The sequence below is a fragment of the Cupressus sempervirens genome, chromosome 4 (assembly GCF_028749045.1).
Source record: "Cupressus sempervirens isolate cs-2001-9-10 chromosome 4, ASM2874904v1, whole genome shotgun sequence".
Lineage (NCBI taxonomy): Eukaryota > Viridiplantae > Streptophyta > Pinopsida > Cupressales > Cupressaceae > Cupressus > Cupressus sempervirens.
In genome coordinates, this window is record NC_143121.1 from 746828738 (window position 1) to 746849366 (window position 20629).

The 20629-nt window shown below is 34.5% G+C and overlaps 1 protein-coding gene across 2 annotated transcripts in view; it reads left to right on the forward strand.

The window, feature by feature from the left end:
• LOC149563515 (L-aspartate oxidase 2-a, chloroplastic-like) overlaps positions 1-5664 on the forward strand; it is a 31240-nt gene extending 25576 nt beyond the window's left edge. For both annotated transcript variants that reach the window (XM_089826740.1, XM_089826741.1), the window contains exons 6-10: positions 2432-2674; positions 2807-2863; positions 3097-3177; positions 4209-4270; positions 4391-5664. In XM_089826740.1, the coding sequence (XP_089682866.1) occupies positions 2432-2674; positions 2807-2863; positions 3097-3177; positions 4209-4270; positions 4391-5450 (1503 nt within the window). In that variant the 3' untranslated portion in view covers positions 5451-5664. The remainder of the gene's footprint in view (positions 1-2431; positions 2675-2806; positions 2864-3096; positions 3178-4208; positions 4271-4390) is intronic.
• The last annotated feature ends 14965 nt before the right edge of the window (positions 5665-20629 follow it).

The following is a 20629-nucleotide window of genomic DNA, read 5'->3' on the forward strand; positions in this document are numbered from 1 at the left end:
AGTGGTTATCTCGATTTAATTGGATGCACTGAACTTTAGTTTGATATGAAAATATCAATTGTAAATACTAAATTGTATATGTATACTTAATTCAGCATTTTTATGTCCACATAAAGTAAGCTTAAGGTATATGCACCAAACCTTTATGTTGTGCTGTTTCTCATTCATATTTAATTTTTTTTTTAACTTTGATTACTTAAAGATTTTGTACTTGAATTTTATTATTATGGCCCACGGGTATCACTTAAATTGTGAACCTAGAACCGACGAGATTAAGAGCTGCAGATAAGAGAGTAAAAACATTTGTAGTTTGATTTAGGTTCTATCTGGGTTTAACCTCAAAGTACATGGCATTATTTGGGTTGGAGGAAGTAGAACTGAGGATCAAAAAGAGGGTTAAGACTTTAAATTAATCTGACACAGACCATTCAGTTATAATACCTAATTTCTCAATGAATCTCATCTCTATGACAGATTACTTATCAACAATGAAGATACTCCACTAATGGATTTTGAGAGTTATTGAACATGCAAATACAACCCTGTTTTGCAAGGTGCATTAGAGCTTCACCTTGTAGCAGCTAAATATTTGCAACCCTGTCATACTCCAGTCCTCTCTTGGTTGTCTATTATTGTGTCGAAATATTTAATGCAAACATTATCTGATGCTTGCATACTGAAAAAATTTCTTGCTCCACAGTTAATATCGAATAATCACATTTTATGTACAAAACTACAGGAAATAGATTTCTGCATAACTTTAGAGTTCGTTTGTCAGGAATTTGTGTGAACAACATACACCACCTAATATATGTTATTCCTCACCACAATGGTTTTCTTGTGACAAGGTCACATCCATTGATATCTATGTCTACATATTTTAAACTATCCTTCTATGTCTCAGCAACTAGACATATTTAGACCAACAGTCTTCTACAGTTTATTGATGTATTCACCAACTTGTAGCAATTTTGGTACCATGCAGTTAGATATAAGTCACCAGTTATGGATATTTAGGTATGGTATCATCCTTCCAAAGAAAATCTAATATCTCAAGACATGTAGGCATTAACAAAAACCTGAATCTGTAAAATGACCTGCAATAGAAATTTGTATGGCAAGGCTTGATAAATATATGGGTCATTGTGAGAAAATATGTGAAGGTTGTCAAATGTTCAAGAAACCATAAAAATACCAACTCCTATGAAATTCTTGAGTCATTAAATAATGTTTCATTATAAACAGTGCCATTTCCAATAGCAGACAGAGCTGTGGCAGATTGTTTAAAAATCAAGGAACAAATAATTCAAATGTCAGTGTTATTGTTTCAATCTATTATTTTAGATGGGAACAAAATGGATACACTATATTCATAATCAATCTCAATCAGTAAGTTGACATTGTCAAAACCATAGTTCAAAATATCATTATTGACAACTTATTGCCAAGGGCAAAAACAACATATCAGGAACTATCGGAGATAAGTTGGAAACTTCTCATGAAATATCAGCAACTCAAAATCTGTTTTTCCAATCCTAATGGAACCTTCTTTCTCCTGTTTTCCCTTTCTCTCCTCTCCAAATCTGTTTTTCCAATCAAAAAAATGTTTTTATGGGCCATCCCTGCCTATAACAGGCCTGCGGGCAATAAGTTTTCTGTTTATTGTGATAAAATAGAGAAATATTGGCAACAACTTACCAAATTCTTTGTGATAGTTTGAAACTTCTCTGCAATATCTTATCAGAGATAAGTTGAGGTTACTTCTCGGTGCTAATATAAACCCAGAAAATATTACATAAACAGCAATAATAGAGAGAATACAAAATACAAAAGACACTAGAAGTTATCCTGGGGAAACCCTTCCACTTGAAGGGAAAAACAAGTCTCTTCATATTCCAAATGCATGCCTCTATGCATGATGCATGACATGTCTCTATATTTAATATTATCTCAATTATTATCACAAATGTCTTTTTCAGCTGAAGATGATGATAACGATTAGAATGGTCATATATCTTAAAAACAGAGATAAAGATCTCTATCGCAGCAATGATCTTCAACACTCGGGAGTCAAAAAATATCACGATAAGTAGACTTATCGCAGATTTATCTGAGATATTTTGTACTATGGTCAAAACAATGCATCGTCTTTGTGGACAGAAAGAGGTTTTTTCCATTAGCTTAAGCTGGGCCTAAAAGAGATTGCGACTATGGAGAGTGTGGATGTAACTGCACTTTTTGAATGTAACACTGCTAGAAAAATCTTATGTTATGTATTGTATACATGCTATTGCCTATTTATTTGTAGGTGTCAATATGATACTTGTACGTGAATACCACTTCTCATGAAAATATTTATAGGTATCCAATATATGGCTTCTTGGCAGAGAACAGAATGTGTTAATAACCTAATTGGCATAACTTTCTGTAGGTGGTATGCACAGAAGGTCCAGAGAGAGTTCGAGAACTTATGGCTTTTGGTGCATCATTTGATCAAGGGGAAGATGGCAGCTTACATCTTGCTAGAGAGGGTGGGCATTCTCATCATCGTATTGTTCATGCAGCAGACATGACAGGAAGAGAGATTGAACGAGCTCTGTTGAAAGCTGTTGTTAGCAACCCTAACATAACCATGCTTGAACATCATTTTGCTATAGACTTGCTTACGTCCGAGGTACCTAAATAGTTTTTACTCTATAATGTGATAGAATACTCGATTTCTCTTTCTCAATTAGTCCTTGAAAATAACAGCGAGAAGATGATAGCCTTTATTGCCTGCCCACATAACTTTTGCTGCGTTTTGCAGGATGGGTCAAATATTTACTGTCATGGTGTGGATACACTGAACTCAGAAACTAATGAGGTGATGATGCTTTTATTGAATGCAATATTTGAGCCAATAATCAATTACTGATTAGCAATGATAACATCAAAATCACGCTTTACATCTACCTATGTCCTGCATGTTGCTCTGAGGTCATAGTGGCAGGCAACTACTTATAGCAAATATTCATCTTATTGAAATACTAGACATTAGGAATCATTATTGCTAAATGTTGCAAAAGCACATAATTCTTTGTTTCTATTGTGGCACAGGTTATCCGCTTCATTTCCAAAGTAACTCTACTTGCATCGGGTGGAGCTGGGCATACTTATCCAAATACTACAAATCCATGTGTATGTGAAATTTTTTAAGAACTTAGAATACACATTACTTATCTTATTTGAAATTTCTACTGCTAGAAAAACTAATTGGATTTAAATAAAGGTTTGGTCCAGCATACTGATCTTGACACCTCCACATGAATTGGCATTATATTCCATGTTCTATATAAATGAGGAAACTCAATTATTTTTATATTTAAGGTTCCAAAGTCAATCCCCAGCTTTAATTTCATTATATTAAAATAAGAAACTGTCAATAGGTTGGGAGGATATCACATATAAAATTTATTTGAACATACTTTTGAGGGTTTGTTAAGAATCTCCTCTTCCAATATTTCACATCCAACCTTCATATTTCCATAACTTCCTCTTGACAATGTTTTAGGTGGCTAAGATTAACAACCTTGGTTTATTGTTATGCTGAATCTGGGCTGGAAGTCCTGGTGAGAATCATTTGCAAAGACATCTATTATCTGTTGAATAAAGCTGTGATCCTGATTATTAATTGCATTTTAAGATATATATTGAAATATCTTGATTATGTAGCCTATAGTAAAGTTTGGATTCTCTATATAGCACTTCAAAATTTGAAAACTGTATAATGATTTTGGGTTATCAGCAAAAATAACTTTTTGATTGGTCATACAATAACATGAACCTTTTGGTTTTGAATTTCCAATTATTCTTTGGTAGAAATGTATGGAGAAAATATTTACTTACCTTTTGAATATACCTTTTGAATATCCAGCTGTGATAATGGAAAATTTGAATGCCATACTAGTCAAATCAGATGTATCAGTTAGAAACGCATATTGATAGCAAATATACAATTTAAATAATCTATACCCTTGAACTAAAACAAAAAATCTAGTTTTGTATTTGGATTGCTTTAAATCTTGATATTTAGTGCATCTGTTGTTTTATCATAATGATTTTTTATATCAGTACCATTGGAAGATCTCTTATGTGTTTCACCAGGGTGTACTGATGGGATCAAATATGTATAGTTATCATGTTTATTTTACAACATTGATCTTTAACAGGTTGCTACTGGCGATGGTATTGCAATGGCACATAGAGCACATGCAGTGATTTCAAATATGGAGTAAGATTATGCTGCTGCTTAGTTTTTGAATCTGAATTAATGCATAGTAAATTCAGCTGGAATTATATCAGTACTACTTTATTTTGCTAACAAATAATTTTGTACCCCTTGCGATCTCAGGTTTGTACAGTTCCATCCAACTGCATTGGCTGATGAAGGTCTACCTATTAAACCTTGTAATCGTGAAAATGCATTTTTAATATCTGAAGCTGTTCGTGGAGCTGGTGGTATTCTTTATAATCAAGCTATGGAACGATTCATGCCATTGTATGATGATAGAGCAGAACTTGCACCCAGAGATGTTGTCGCACGCAGTATTGATGATCAGTTGAAGACACGGAATGAGAGATTTGTTTTACTGGATATAAGCCACAAGCCTAAGGAGGAAATTCTCTCTCATTTTCCAAACATTGCTGCAGAGTGTATGAGGCATGGACTTGACATAACAAGAAATCCTATACCGGTGGTACCAGCTGCACATTACATGTGTGGTGGAGTGCAAGCTGGACTTCATGGAGAGACATGTATAGTTGGTCTATATGTAGCTGGTGAAGTTGCCTGTACGGGACTTCATGGTGCAAACAGGCTTGCAAGCAACTCATTACTGGAAGCACTAGTGTTTGCACAAAGAGCTGTTGAACCATCATTGCATCACTTCACTAGTTCAAATGTTGGCATCAAAGGATCAATTGATTGGCCTTTTCCCATTGCGCCAGTTGTACTTGTCAAGTCACAACTTACTAAAATCAAGGAATTTACAGCATTAACACGGGAAAGGTTACAAAAGATCATGTGGGACTATGTTGGAATTGTTCGTTCTATGGATCGTCTTAAAACAGCTCAAAAGTTTTTGGGAGAATTAGAGCTTGAATGGGAGCATCATCTGTTTAAAGAAGGGTGGAGGCCATGCATGGTAAGTCTTGAAGTATGTGAAATGCGAAATTTGTTTTCCTGTGCCAATCTTGTTATCAATAGTGCTCTCACAAGACAAGAAAGTAGGGGACTGCATTACATAGTGGACTTTCCCGACCTTGTGGAAAGCCAGAGGCTTCCCACAATAATATTTCCCAGTTCTGCATTGAAATCTACTTGGAGTACACAGCTAGTTCACACACTTTTTGGGGATCCTATTTGCCAGTGTGATAATTCAAATGAAACTAAGAAGCAATCTCTTGTATGACCAAAATATGACAATGCATACCTTTTTTGAGCATTGCCTTTTTTCTTTGGCTGCTAGAGTGAGAATATGTATTTCAAGTTGTTACCTTTGTTTTTTTGATGGTAACAAGTCTTATCTTGGTATTCTTTTAGAGCCAAACATTTCTGTGAAGAAATGTTTCTTGTAATTCTGAAAAAAGATGCATTAATTATTAGAATTTTTTCTTTTTGAGTCATCCGAGTAACATGATTCAAAAAAAGATTCAACCTATATGCACATTTACATTGATGCGAGGAATATAATAACCTCTGAATTCATTGGTTGGACTGCAAAGAAGAATGTGAAATGTATGAGGCTACTTATCATGAATGTTTGTAGCATTCAATATTTGACATATTTCTAAATGATTGTTGAGCTAATTTGTGCATTACAGGTTTACTAGATTTTGTTCTCAAAGTAGAGGGACAGGTACCTATTTTCACATTTACAAAGATGAGAGGGATATCAATAACCCCTAAATTCTCAGGTTGGACTGCAAAGAAGAATGTGAAATATTCAATGCTATTTATCATGAATGTATGTAGTTGAATTCAATTTTGATAATATATTAAGGTGATATGCAAAATGCACACATTTGAGATACACAAATACACAACTAAACTAAGCTTAAGTATGCTATTGTGAATAGGTGTTAATATTAGTTAGTTAACTTCAGTGTAACATGGTTGGTTGACAACCCCTTCATTGATTTACATCGACTACCATGACAAGCACAAGAACCTATTTTAAAAAAAAGTTTTTAAGGATGCATTGTGCTATGGGTAAATTGTTTATGGAGATGCAGATTCTTCATTCACTCCTCACGAGATGAAGGTCTTCAGTCACTCCTTGCGAGAAGAAGCTCTTCATTGGTTTATACATTTCCCTACATCTTCTTTAAACTCATAGAAGGTGTTTGTAGACAAGTTTGGTTTCCAATTCCACCATCCAAATTGTAATCATAGTCCATTTGAGTCAAAAGGAAAGAACATAAACCAATTGCTTCTTTCAAGATCGATTTAACAAGGCTTATAGGAGGTTGCATGCTCCCTATATTGTCAATGATAGATTGGCAGGGGGGATTTATTATTTTTCCTTGGATCATCTCATTTCTATGTTTGTGAGACAATCCCATCCTCATATAAATTTAAATGCACCCTATGCTAAGTCTATTGAAGTAAGTAAAGGATTGTATGAAAATGTGCTAGGACCATTGTTCAATATGGGACCAACTGCATATCAAGTTCCATCAAATTTAAATATATGGTTGTGAGCTAGATTCCTCAACTTGCATATCAAGGCACATCAAACCAGTGGGTGCTTCATTCAAGGCTATTTCTTAAGAACCTCTATCACAACTCGTTTATCTTCAAGGTGCAACATCATTTGCAAGGACTCAAGAATAAAAGGATGAGATGAAGGATATCATTGAGCAAATGAAAAACTTATCAACTAAAGTTGTGTTTTTTAGGAGACAAAAACAACTACAAAGTATGCAAATGAATTATCAAGGCCAATAAAATAGTATTTCAAGAAAATTATCAAAGAAACTACTACATAGACAATCAAGGCAATGTTGAAGAGAATAGCCAAGGATTAAGTAGAAACGATCGAGGATACCAAAAGAAGACATGGTACATAGGGCCAAACAATGGAAATGGGCCATCATTTGTGGATAATTCACTAACTTCCAAACATTGATTAAAAAAGAAAGCGTCTTCGGTTGAAGTAATATAATCAAGTTGGTGTAGACTACACAACACAAACCAACATTCTAAGTTGTAATGTCATGAATTTCAAGTAGCAACTAGTTATTTTCAAAAGGAGAAAAAGAATATAAAGAATCAAGGAAATCCTCTAATATTTGGATATGAACTTGTCCCCACAGTGAGATATTACCAAGCATTACTTGTTGAAGCTGTTGTGTTTCCACCACAATTTGAGAATTATGAACATACTCATAAATTTTATCAAGATTAGAAAATGGTCCAATGGAGGCACCAAACTTTTAGTTTCCACTTGCCTCAGCAAATGACTCAAGTGAGGAACAATTTATAGTTTTTGCATGATAGCATTTTGGCGTAAGGAATGAAGAAGTACATGCATTCCAACAATCATCTGGGATTTAGGACCCAAAGTATATCAAAGGAATTATAGATCTAATGAGCCATTGGCATCATCAATTCCTCCAAATAATTTCAACATGCCACTACATCCCAGTGCAAGACATGTTTTGAGTTATCCAAAAGATTTGCCAGAATATAGGCGAGGGAAAATACTGCTCCTCTTAAAGATGGATTATGGAGATTGGCTTCGTGCATAACAAAATAATTGAAGAAAGTAAAGCCGAATCTACCTTTTCTCAAGTTGTGAAAGTGACATAGATTAGAGAAACTCTCTTTAGCCATTTGAATGATAATCAAGGGAGCATTACTCAAGACCCCATAAAATAAATATCCCTCAAAGAACATTCGATTCAATTCAAAATATAAATGTTTCTCAAAGTGTACAATGTGTTGATCAAGAAGCGCATAATAGTACTAAAGGTTTGCCTTTAGTTTAAGTTTCTCATAGTTCACCAATTGGGACCAAGAATACAAAAAAAGGGCGAAGATGCAACCACCAATCAAAATACAATCAAAAGTGGAAATCCAATCATTATATAAAATCTTGATAAAATGAAGGAAGTGAAATCAAACATTCATAAGGAAAACAACTGTCTTATACCAAGAAGAAGATGAAGCCTCCCATCTCCTTCCATCTCTTAGGGTTTTTGGGAAACTTTTTTACAACTACTGGCTAGACTTAGGAGCAATTAGCAACATAATGGCATTAGTTACATGTAGGTAACTAGGCTTGATGCCTAACAAAACAAACAAGAAAGTGACATAACTAGACAAAATTGAAGTCTCAGTTATCAAAGAGTTACACAATATTCATATGCAATTAGCATTTGATTCAAGAATTGAGCAAGTCATTGACATTTTTATTGGAATGTGTTGTTGTCATTGATGTCGACATATCTTGGCTGATTGGATGAGTCTATTTTGATGTTTCGGTGATCTTGATTGGCATGCTTCAAATGTTGTGTTTTGTTGATATATCTTTGGTCATGTCTGTTGTGGTCCCCTTAATATAGCAACATAATGTGGTACACTCTTGTGGGCCCATATCGATCTTGAAATTGGTTAACATGCTTTGATTATTGTTTGCACTATAACATATATATATTCTATTATTTGGCTCCAAATATTATGATAAAAGGCAACATGTTGTTTTGAGTGAGGAGGTTTTGTGTGGTCCATGTGTCATTTCTTTCCACTAGGGGAATGTTTTGTGGTGGCCTAATTCAAATTGTGTCTGGCTGACTTAGAAGATTATGAAGGCATGAAATGGTATAATTAAAAGATGATTATGTTCAATGTTAATGCGAGATGAATGAAAATCTCAGAAGGAAAAATATTGATACTGTTAAGTATACAAAAGTGTGTGACAAGATGTAGTAGAAAATAAGGCTCTTCTGGTGTTGCAGTTGGTAATAGTTATTTCAGTGGTGGATTCCCTTTTTCACCATTCTTCTTTTGGCAGTGATATTTTTTCTATTGGCTATAATGATCGAATAGTGAGCCCATGACAATGGGCATTACCTATAGTGAGCAACTTGGCCATGAGATACCTTTTATGAAAAAATACCTTGGTGTCACACTTATCAATGTCACCTTAACTAATGTCCCCTTAACTTGTGCACCTTAACTAATGTTTTATATTTGAGAATTAGCATTGCCCATGGTTTTTCCCATCTTGAGTTTTCCATGTAAATATTTGGTGTTCATTATGTATGGTGTCCTTATATGCTTTCATGTGTGTATATGTTTATTTATATGAATGGTTTAAGTTTGTTCCAGATCAATTAAGACAATTATTTTATAATAACATATCCACCCTCCTCTTAGTCATCTAGACTATTTAACAAATGGTATCCGAGCTTGGGTTCCTCAAAGAAGAGCTTAACCGCTTGAAGTAGATCTGACAACATACAGATCGACAATTCTTGTTTTTGATGAATTTCACTATAGTTCTTGGAAAGCGTAGATGGGAGGTAACTTGATATCTTTAAGCTACAATAGTTGGAAAGATTTTGAGACAAAATTGTTGAAAATAGATCGATAAAAATATGATAAATGTGTTTCAATCATTGTTTTGTCACTGATGTCAAACTTGCTATTTGTTGATAAGATAACTGCTTATATGATTTAAGTACTATCACTTGTTTGATTAATGAAGAGGATTTGATCAAAATGATGTAACAATAGCACCTAGAGGAAAGGTTGAGTTATGATATGGAAAAGGAGTACAAGAATCAACTAAGACAGTGATATCATATTGCATTGATAATCTACTTATGGTTGCAAAGGTTTACACTAAGCAAGTTCAGAAGAACAAATTAAATGAAGTAAGTTTGCCAAGCTTGATCGAGTGGACAGTAGGTGTTGGACAATGTTAGTGCAAGCTGAGCAGAAAATTAGTTGGAGCTAAGAAAAAGTTCATTTTAGTGTAAGCCGAGTGAAACAGTTGATGCCAAGTAAAGTTTAGTTGATGCCGAGCACTAATAAACTTTAGTTTGTGCCGAGTGAATTTTCAATGGATGTCGAGCATTAGAAGCTAGTTAATGCCAAGTATCAACATTATTAGAAAGATCATGAATTTGATGGATCTGAGTTGTCAAAGTTAATTTCTTGGATTATGTGAACCGTGTAGAAGATAAGATTGATGCGCTGGTGGCACAAAATTCATGGTAAACCATTTTGAGGCAAATTCAAAGAGGATTGAAGGAGAAGTTTCTAGAAGGGAATGAAATGAAATAAGGGGTAGATTCATTGAATCCTACCTAATTTGTCCTAACCCTAAATTGGACGATGGAGAATGACATGACAAAATATCTTAATTCTCTATTTATAGAAATGGTTAGAAGCAAAGGTTGTCATGTGTGAGAACCTAACAAAGACAAAGAGTCTAGGGTATTGCTTCATTCAATGACCTAAGAGAAGAGTCTGCATTGACAAGCAAAGCAAGAAGGCTTAAGGGTATGGATGCTTGAAGGGTGAACAAGCTATCAAAGCTGAAGTGTGTGAAAGCCAAGCAAAATGGAGGACTAAAACAGAGATCTGTAATTTGCAAATGGAGTTGTAAGTTGTTATCAGATCAAGCCTTACTCTTACTCTCTAATAATTGTATCAGTCTAGGGTAAATCCTTTGGATTAAGGTTGACCTAACAATCATTTGTAAATCTTTTAACTGGGTGACATTCCAAGTGAATAGTCTAAAGTCCTCTAACAAGGCTTACTCCTAATAGGGTGATTGAAATCCTTTAACAGGGTCACATTTAATAGTGTGTATTGTAACCTTTAACAAGGTTGGCCTTTCATAGGGCATTACTTCAGAAGAGTGAGAAAGAGTAGCATGTTATTGGTGGTTTTTCCCAAATTATGCTTCCATGTAAATCATTGTGTCAGTGTGTTATTGAATCTGTTATGTTTTATGTTTACATTTCTACAAATTGATTTGACAATAACCTACAAGTTTTAAGTGATAGCATAATCTTATGGATGCATGCATGATGATAAATATTTTATGGGTTCACTAAGATGTGAAAAGTTTTAATAAGTACATCTGGACCTTGGATGACCGATTCACCCCACCCCCCCACCCAGTTATTCTAAAGAATTCCAACAAAAATATGTTGTATCAACAAATGGTCTTACTGTTGCGGATGATATTTCAACCTATGAAGAGAATGAAAAAGAAAGGTATGAAATCTATAGTGCTCTACCAAAGATTGAGTTAGCAAAAATTATTTCATTGAGAACTACTTATAATTTTTTAGAAAAGTTGAAAGAAATCTATGAAGGAAACGATAGAGTCAAATCATCATAGAAGTTGACAGCTGAGCACAAATTAAAAAACTCAAGAATGGAACAGCATGAAGATTTAGAAAGCTACTTTTGAAGAGTTGACTATGTAGTACATGAAATAAAAAAATAAAGGAGGCACTCTAATAGATGAAGATGTTATTGACCGACTTTACTAGAGCTATAGTGACAAGGTCTCAACTATTGAGAAAGTTAATAATCCAAAGAAATTAGAGAACAAATATTTGGCAACTTGATTGCATTTGAGATGAGGAAAGTTGGAAAAAAAAAGGAGAAATCCTAAATAATTTTTAAAGCCTCAAAGGAAGAAGAAAATCTGAACAACGACATTTTGGACAAGTTAATGACATAACTTACACAAAACTTGAAAAGAAAACTAGAAAATACAAAGGTATGTTACTTCTTAAATGCTTTAAATGTGGAAAGATTTGTCATTTAACAACTAGGTGTTCAGAAAAATGAACAACACAAAAGTTCTAATAAATTAATGAGGATTATTTATTTTTGGTGGAAAACTATGAACCTAGATTTGATATATCTAGCTTTTGTTCAAAATGTATTGATAATAATGGTACTGCATTATATGTCAGAAGAAATAGAGGTGAATAGAATATTAATAGTGGATATCCAAATCATATGACTAGTGATAAAAATAAAGTTTTTGAAACTTGAGAAATATGATGGAGTTTTGGTTACATTCGGATATAATCAAAAGGTACAAATTTTTGGAATTGGTTTTATTACTTTTATTGGAAAAATAAAATAGAACATTGACAATGTTTACTATGTGAAATAATATTTTGATTGTTGGATAAATATGTAAAAATGATTATAGTGTTTTATTTTAGGATAATATTTATGAGATCTGAAAGAGATCCAAAGTTATACTGTATTTGGGAAAATGACAAATGGAAACACGTCTTAACTATATGGAGCTACAATGAGATTTGTAATATCACAGATCAATAACATCTAGTTTTAACACTAGAGAATGTGCCACATCAACTTTGATATTCGTGTAAGGATAAATTCAACAAGTGTAGTTAGAGATTTTTCAAGACTCACCAAACTAGACAACATTATCCACAAAAGATGTCAAGGCGGAATGAAGAAAAGATAAACATTCAAAGGGAAGAGAACAATCATCTAACAAATAAATGATATATCAGATTCAATACATACTAACCTATGCAGTACCAACTAGAACAAGAAGCATATAAGGTAATAGATATTTCATAATTTTAATTGATGACTATTTCAAATTAACTTGAGTTGCATTTTGAAGAGAAAAAATTAGAAAAATTCAAGACATTTAAGGCAAGAGTTAAGAATGAAGTTTATATAAGAATTAAGTGTTGAAGATTTGATAGAGGAGAGTTTACTTCTAATACAAAAATTCATATTTGTTTCTTTATCTTAATGGTTTAAGACTTCTTTGAATCAATTAAGATTAAGAAAATTAATTTATGATAATTGGTTCACCCCTCTCTCCACTTAAGTTATCTAGACTATTCATCAGTTTTAGTAGTGGATATTTTGGTTGGAAACAACATGCTTTTGGGAAGAGATTGGTCCTAGAGACTAAATGGATGGTCATAAAATATTCACACCTGTGGTTATGATGGAGAGGCATTCCAAATCAAATAAGGATAGAGAGTACACCAAGAATGAAGCTAATGATTACATTGAGATTTTATTTTTGGAAATTGACTATGGTCTTTATAGGCCAAAGATAAAGGAAGTCTCAATGTTGTATTATTCACACAAGGAAAGAGATATGTAAGAACTTCCAAATTATACAAAGATTCTTGTTCAATTCATCAAAACTCCTCTTTTAGAGAAAACATAGGAACACTTGAAAGTTTCAATAATCTTGTCCACAAAGGTGCAAGACAATAGATTACATTGGGAAATAAAACTTTGTTTAAAAAAAAACTTACCTAGTGGGTGTAAGAGACATGAAACCTAGATGAGAGTCCATAATTCTTTAGGATTCAGAGATTTTTAAGTATTTGAATATAATAGGTGTAATTCTAAGGAAAAATATACTAAAATAAGAAAAGGTTGAAGTTGTTAGATTTTATTCAAAGCATGATCCAATTCTACAAGAAGTGTGTAGTAATTAAGATCAACATAAGCTAAATAAAGAGGGTAAACAACTATAGGCATATATATTGATAGAACCTTACCAAAAGAAAGAAAATGGGAAACCATGCATGAGAAGATACAAGAAAAAGTGAGAAAAACCTTCATGGGAAAAGTTGATACACTAGAAGAAAGAGAAGTCGTACTCAAGGATGAGATAAATTTTCTTGGTGTAGTTACAAGGAGCTATAAAGACTTGAATATGTAAGGTGAATTCATCATTTCACACAAGATTTTGTTAGGAATACAAGACATAAATAATAATTACATGTAAATATAACCAATATCAAAAAATAATAAATCATATAGAAACACAAAGGTTTAACATGGTTCACCCAACCCTTGGGCTACATCCACCAAACAACGAGTCCACTATTATTATCCAATGATTACAATATGATTACAATCCGTAATCCCTTACAACTCAATATCATCGCAAGAAGCTACAATCTCATCATACATTATAAAATCCCTAACCCTAAGCCATTTTGTACAAGATTTTTGTCACTTACAAAATTAAGGCTAGAATAAGTCGTCTAATAGAAAAATAGCAGTTGATGTCATCTTGGGGGTGTTGCTCCCAAACCCTTGTAGTAAAATCTAAGGGGAAATCACACCGAATAAGCCTTTGAGTTTGATGAGACTCCACATAACAACAATCTCCCACTTGGAGGCTGACCATACTTCACAACAATAACCTCCCACTTGTAGATTGATGTAGCATCGCCAAACCTATAGCTCCCACTAGCTTCTAAAACTGCCCAGACTCTACTATTCTTTTATTCTATTCAGTCTAGAAGACCAACCAAACTTGAAGAGGAGTTCAAATTCTCCCTTGTCACTACCTTTATAAACATATTCGATGGATTAGCATGAGTATGTATCTTCTAGTCCAACTTTAACTATCCATCATCCAAAATTGATTGAATGAAATGGTACCACAACTATATGTGCTTTATCTTTGAATATAGAGAAAAATTCTTCGCAAGATGAACAATGCTCTGGCTATCTATAAACAAATAATTGTACATCTAAGGGTACCCCAAATCTTCCACGAAGAATTAAAGTCATATCATCTCCTTCACTTCCTTTGTAGCAGAAACATACTCTGCCTCTATAGTGGATAGAGCATTAACCTTCAACAATTGAGAAATCCAACTCACTATTGTCCCACCAATAGTAAATACATAACTTGTAGTAATTTGACTTGTATTAAGATCCCATACTAAATATGAATCAACGTAGCCTTGTAAATCAGTAGTAGAGCCCCCAAAATGTAAACACTTACTAGAGGGAACATGCACCAAGTTGTGGTGCCAAAAAGATGACACATCTTTTTTTTTTAAATTTTCAATAGTGCGCACATGTTATGGCTTGGAATCCACAAGCCTTAGATATATTGCACACGTGCTTTCTATAAACCTATTTATGGACTACAACCCATGACCCATTCTATTTTTTGGGTTTTCTTTTGCTGGTTGCCTTCTTTGCCCCCAACATTGCGCATACATTTTGTAGAAGTTGAAAACTTTGCTCACTCTCCTCAAAATGCTTCATTGTCATCGAAGATCAAGATTAGGTTCATCAAGTATGTTTTCTAATCTTGTTTTTGCATTGTTTTGTATGTTTTTTTAGTTTTTCTTTAAATTTTTTTATTTATTTAAAATGCAATTGGTTTTTTATCAGGAAATGTGAATAATCAACCAGTAAATCCCCAGCCTGATCAACAAAATCTTGCACAAAATAAAAATGAAAACCCTCCACAAGATCAAAATGAAAACCCTCATGAGGAAGATCACAAATCTTGCAACCTCCACCGATTGAAGGACCTCCTCTTGACACCTAAGACAATATAATGAATGAAATAGAAAGAGGGAAAAATAAATTAGAAGAAATCATTGGTAGGTTAAAAGATTGAGGGAAAACTAATCCTATGAGAGCACAATTGACATCCTCTCTTGAGTCCATTATTATTAGTGTAGTTTTTTATTTCCTAGTAGGTTATTTATTTATCCCTATACTGCTAGGTTTTTCCTACACTTTTAATAATCTCACTTAGGTTAATAAAGCATGTCTTATTAGGTGAATGGTTGCAAGGTGTCACCTTCCTACATGTGAGAATCCATTAGCTATCTTGGGAAGATGCTTTGCTATATTTAGTCTAATAGATGGTTGCTCCTCATTGGTTAGTGTTGCCACCTCCTCCCTCTTCCTAGCCTATATAAGCATGCTATTTGACTTGTATTTGCATCTCTTGTTTTTGCATCCTCTTAATGCTATTTTGCTTCTAGCATTTGCATTACTCTCTTGGAGACTAACTCTGTGTTGCTATTTTGATTTTGTATCCTTTACATTCATAGTTTAGATATCTATTCTTTGCACTAGTTTTCTGGGTTATTAATCTTTTCAGATTCTAACATGGTATCAGAGCTTTTCTATGTGCAACAATAGATTCTAGTTTTCTTATTTGAGAGATTCGGGGGGGGGGGGAGGTAATAAATCTTATTGTAAGTTTTTGAAAAATCCAAAATGCTCTTCTCTCACATCTTCGGATGATCTTGAGAATCAAAAAGTTTGACAATTTTTTTAAAAATCTCTGAAGTTTAGACATGTGTTTTATGAAATCTTGGTGATTGCAACATTTCTAGTTATACTGGCAACATTTCTAGTTGTTCCAATGTGTCCAGGAGGCTTGAGAAAGTTAGATTTGGCTTTCATTTCACCAAGATCAGAGATCATCATACAAGTTGCAAAATTGGGGTTTCAAAATCAAATCTAACAACCAACTTGCATATTTGGTGTTTTCAATCAATATTGCAGGTTCCAGCATGCCATTATTGACTTAGGTAGCTGATTCAATCTTTTAATGATGTCTTTTGGTTGCTGGGGTCATTTTTTGATTGTTGGGGCCATTTTTTATTGCTAAAGGCATCTAATTTACACTACAACTACATCTTCTATACACCAGAAAGAAAAATGCCTTCTGGGTTTTGTTTGCAGTGCAAAAAAATCATCTGGGTATCTTTTAATTTTTGCATGCAATCTATATATATTTTAGAATTGAGTACAAAAAGCTACAGCCATATCCCTCTCCATTGGCAGTCGCAGATTTGAACACATTTTTCAAATGCCTCGTTCTTGCTCATACAGACTCTGATTTCAATGATTCTTATTATGATCTTGGCTATCTTTTTGTGCTCTATCCACTAGTGCAGTTGTTTTTTGGTTTTCATGCATAAATTTTTCAAAAATTGTCAATTTTCAGTTGTGACTTTGCACAATTCTCATTTTGGAAACTTCAGAGGATCATAACTTTTTCATACAATCTTGTATCGAGGTGATTCTTTTTTTGAAAGTGCCTTTTTTTTGAGTAGATTGTAGTGGTGCTATTTGTTTCTTTGAGTATTTTTTGCCCAAGTTTCACTTTTAGCATATGCTCTTTGTGAGGGTTTTGTAATGCATTGAAATCAAGACCACTTAGTATTTTATGCTAGTGGTAGTTCTTTTTTTTTTTTTTTTGGGGGGGGGGGGGGGTGTTCTTTGATTGAGTAAAAAGGTGGGGCGGAAGGGGAGGGGGGCGGGAGCATTGTTGTAGCTGGGTTCTCTTCTTTTTAGTATTTCTTCTTTGCATTTCTTCATCATGGATCAAACAAATATGCTCATCCTAACTCCATATAATTACTTTGAGTGGAAATCACGCATGACAATTCATTTAAAGAAAGCTAGATTAAATAGGATAACTATGGGACTTAAAACCGAACTTGATAAAGATGAAGATAAGCCTAAGTGGTTTAACAAATGTGATGAGGCATATGGAACATTATGTTTGTATGTTTATCCTGACTTGCTATTTCACATTGAGTCTTTGGATACACCAAATGAAATATGGACAGAGCTAGAAACACTATTTGGCACACAAGATTCAATGAGGGGTCATATGTTGGAAAATGAACTAATTAGTTTAAGTCCAGGCAATTTCAACACAATCCAGAATTTCTTCACTAAATTGAAATCACTAAGGTTGCAGTTAAAACAATGTGAAATTGAAAATAAAGATGAACTACTGATTCTTAGTATTCTCTCTAAGTTAAGTTCAAAATATTTTGTGTTTGTCTCTACCTTCTATGCTACTAAGGGTGCACTTGGTACTCAATTCACCATGCCATTTTTAGATGATTTTTCTTTCAATCTCACTCGAGAATAAGACAAGCTAATACAGATGGGCACTCTTAAGTCCTCATAGTCACATGGGCACAAAAGAACAAAAATGACAAAGTAGTAACAACAATAACAAGGATGAGAAACAAAATAATAGTGAGGAAACTAAGGATCAGATATTGGTTGCTTCAAAAGCAACTATTGATACCCCATCTTCCAAGGGCAATAAGCCTAAGAAAGAAAAGGTCAAATGTGCCTATTGTAAAAGACCTAATCATGATGAACATAAATGTTTGAAGAAACAAATTGATCACTTGACATACATTCTTGAGAAGAATAATATCAATGTTTCTGAGTCTATCAAACAAAGTTCTAATGAAGGGTCTAATAAGGCAAAAGAAAATAGAAAGGGGAAAGGAAAGGGCAAGGCCCTTGTTGTAGTTGCTTTTTCACCATCCACTTGGGTTCTTGATTTGGGTGCTTCACACCACATGGCTTCATCTAAGGAAGAACTTGCATCCTTGGAGCCATGTACTATTCCTTCTATTTTGATGGGTGATGACACTCCTGTTAAGGTGTGTGGGAGAGGGTCTGTTGATGTGGGGGATGAAACATTCCATGATGTTCTTTGTGTACCCTCATTATCAACTAATCTCCTACCGGTATACCAGATCACTCACACAGGTTCAAGTAAGCAGGTTGAGTTCACTCTTGATTCAGTGGAGATACGTGAGTTGCACAGTGATTCTACAGTTGCAGTTGGGAGAGAAAATCATCAGTCATGACTCTATTTATTTTCTCACCTTGTTCTTGATCCTCCTTCAATTTTTTTGCTCACTTACTCTAATGATGTGAGTAAATTATGGCATGAGTAGTTTGGCCATCTTAACTTCCACTATTTGCATCAGCTCAACCAGTAGAGTATGATCACAGGGTTGCCTTCGGTTCAGTTCTCAAGCGATGTTTTCCAAGATTGTATTCTTGGTAACCATCCTAAGGAAAAGTTTGAAAAAATTAAGGCATTGAGAGCTTCACAGATACTGGAGTTAGTTCACAGTGATTTGGTTGGTTCATTTTAGCATCCTTCTTTTAGTAGGGCCTGATATGTCCTCATTTTCATTGATGACTTTTCTTAATATACTTGGGTGTACTTTATCAAATAGAAGTAAGAGGTATTTGATCATTTTTAGGACTTCAAAATTTTTGTAGAGAAGCAATATGGGAAAGCCATCAAAGTTTTGTGCATAGACAATGATGGTGAGTATGTCAACCATCGGTTTGAAAAATTTTGCACTTCAGAGGGGATTGATTTACAACATTCAGTTCCATACAATCCTCAACAAAATGATGTTGCAGAATGGAAGAATAGATCCTTGAAGGAAATGGAAAACTCTATGATTCACTCTAGATCTCTTGCACCACAGTATTGGGCAGAGGCCATTAACTATGCTTGTTATATCCAGAACCGTGTTCCTCATCGAGCCTTGAAGGGAGTTACTCCTTTTGAAGCTTGGAGCAGTCAGAAACCATTAGTTAAGCACTTTTGATTTTTTCGCTCTCTTGCATGGGCCCTTTATTCCTACAGAGAAATGCAAGGCCTTGGATCCATAGAGCAAACCTTGAATAAATGTAGGTTATTCTAACGATGTGAAGGGTTATCGATTGCTCCACCCTACTACAAATGAGTTGTTCATTGAGAGGAGTGTTTAGTTTGAGGAGGGATCTTCAAGCTCACTTTCTATCACTTCTCCAACTCCTTCTACTTTGATATTGGAGTCACTTGGAACATATGACAGATCTTATGATGAGTCAGATTCACCTGAGCAGTCTTCTACCTCCACTTTTGATGCAAAGAGTGATTCAAAGAACTCACCTCCTACCTCTCCTAGTCATCATTCAGAGGTTAATGATTTCCCTCAAGATTCTCCATCTTCCGGTCCACTTTGGGCTAGATAGACCTTGTAGTTTGTAGGTGATTGGGTTGGGGATCCATCAGACACCAGGTGGACTTGTTCACAATTCTAGGATGCTCCACATGTCTTCATTGCTACTGCCTCGGATCCACAATCCTTTCATGAGGCTTTTGGTATTCCTGAGTGGGATACAATTATGTAGGAAGAGTATAGTTCCTTGATGAGGAACCACACCTGGGATCTTGTCCCTCTTCCCAAGGGAAGAAAACTTGTTTGATGTAAGTGGATCTATCGGAAAAAATTTGCAGCAGATGGGTTAGTTGAAAAACACAAAGTTCACTTGGTCACCAAAGGATTCTTCTAGGTTCTTGGGATTGACTACTCTAAGACTTTTGTGCCAGTTACTCGAATGAATTCCATTCGAATTTTTCTTGCCATTGATGTAGCTAATCGTTGGGAAGTACATCATATGGATGTGAAGAGTGCTTTTTTTCATAGTGACCTTCATGAGGAGATCTACATGGAGCAGCCACAGGGCTTCCTTCAAGATTCTTCACTTGTGTGTCATCTTCGAAAGTCTCTCTATGGCCTCAAATAGGCTCCTTGGGCCTGGTATGCCAAGATGGACTCCTTCCTTCTATTAGTTGGGTTCACTCGGTGCCATTCTGATCCTAACGTCTACATTCTGCAATAGGGTGATTCACTTCTATTTTTGGTTTTGTATTTTGATGACTTGCTAATCACAGGAAGTTCTTCACCCACCATTAAGGTTATCAAAGTTTCCATTTAGGATAGTTTTTTGATGACTGACTTGGGCTTGTTGCATTACTTTCTCAGGATTGAGATCTTTTAGTCTTATTTCGAGATCACCATAACACAGTCCAAGCATGCTCTAGATTTACTTTCAAGGTTTCATATGGCTGACTATAAGCTTGCTCCAACTCCCTTCCTTTCTAGAGTCAAATTTGAGGCTTAGTGTTCTTCTCCACTTGTTAATGGCACTTTGTACCACCAA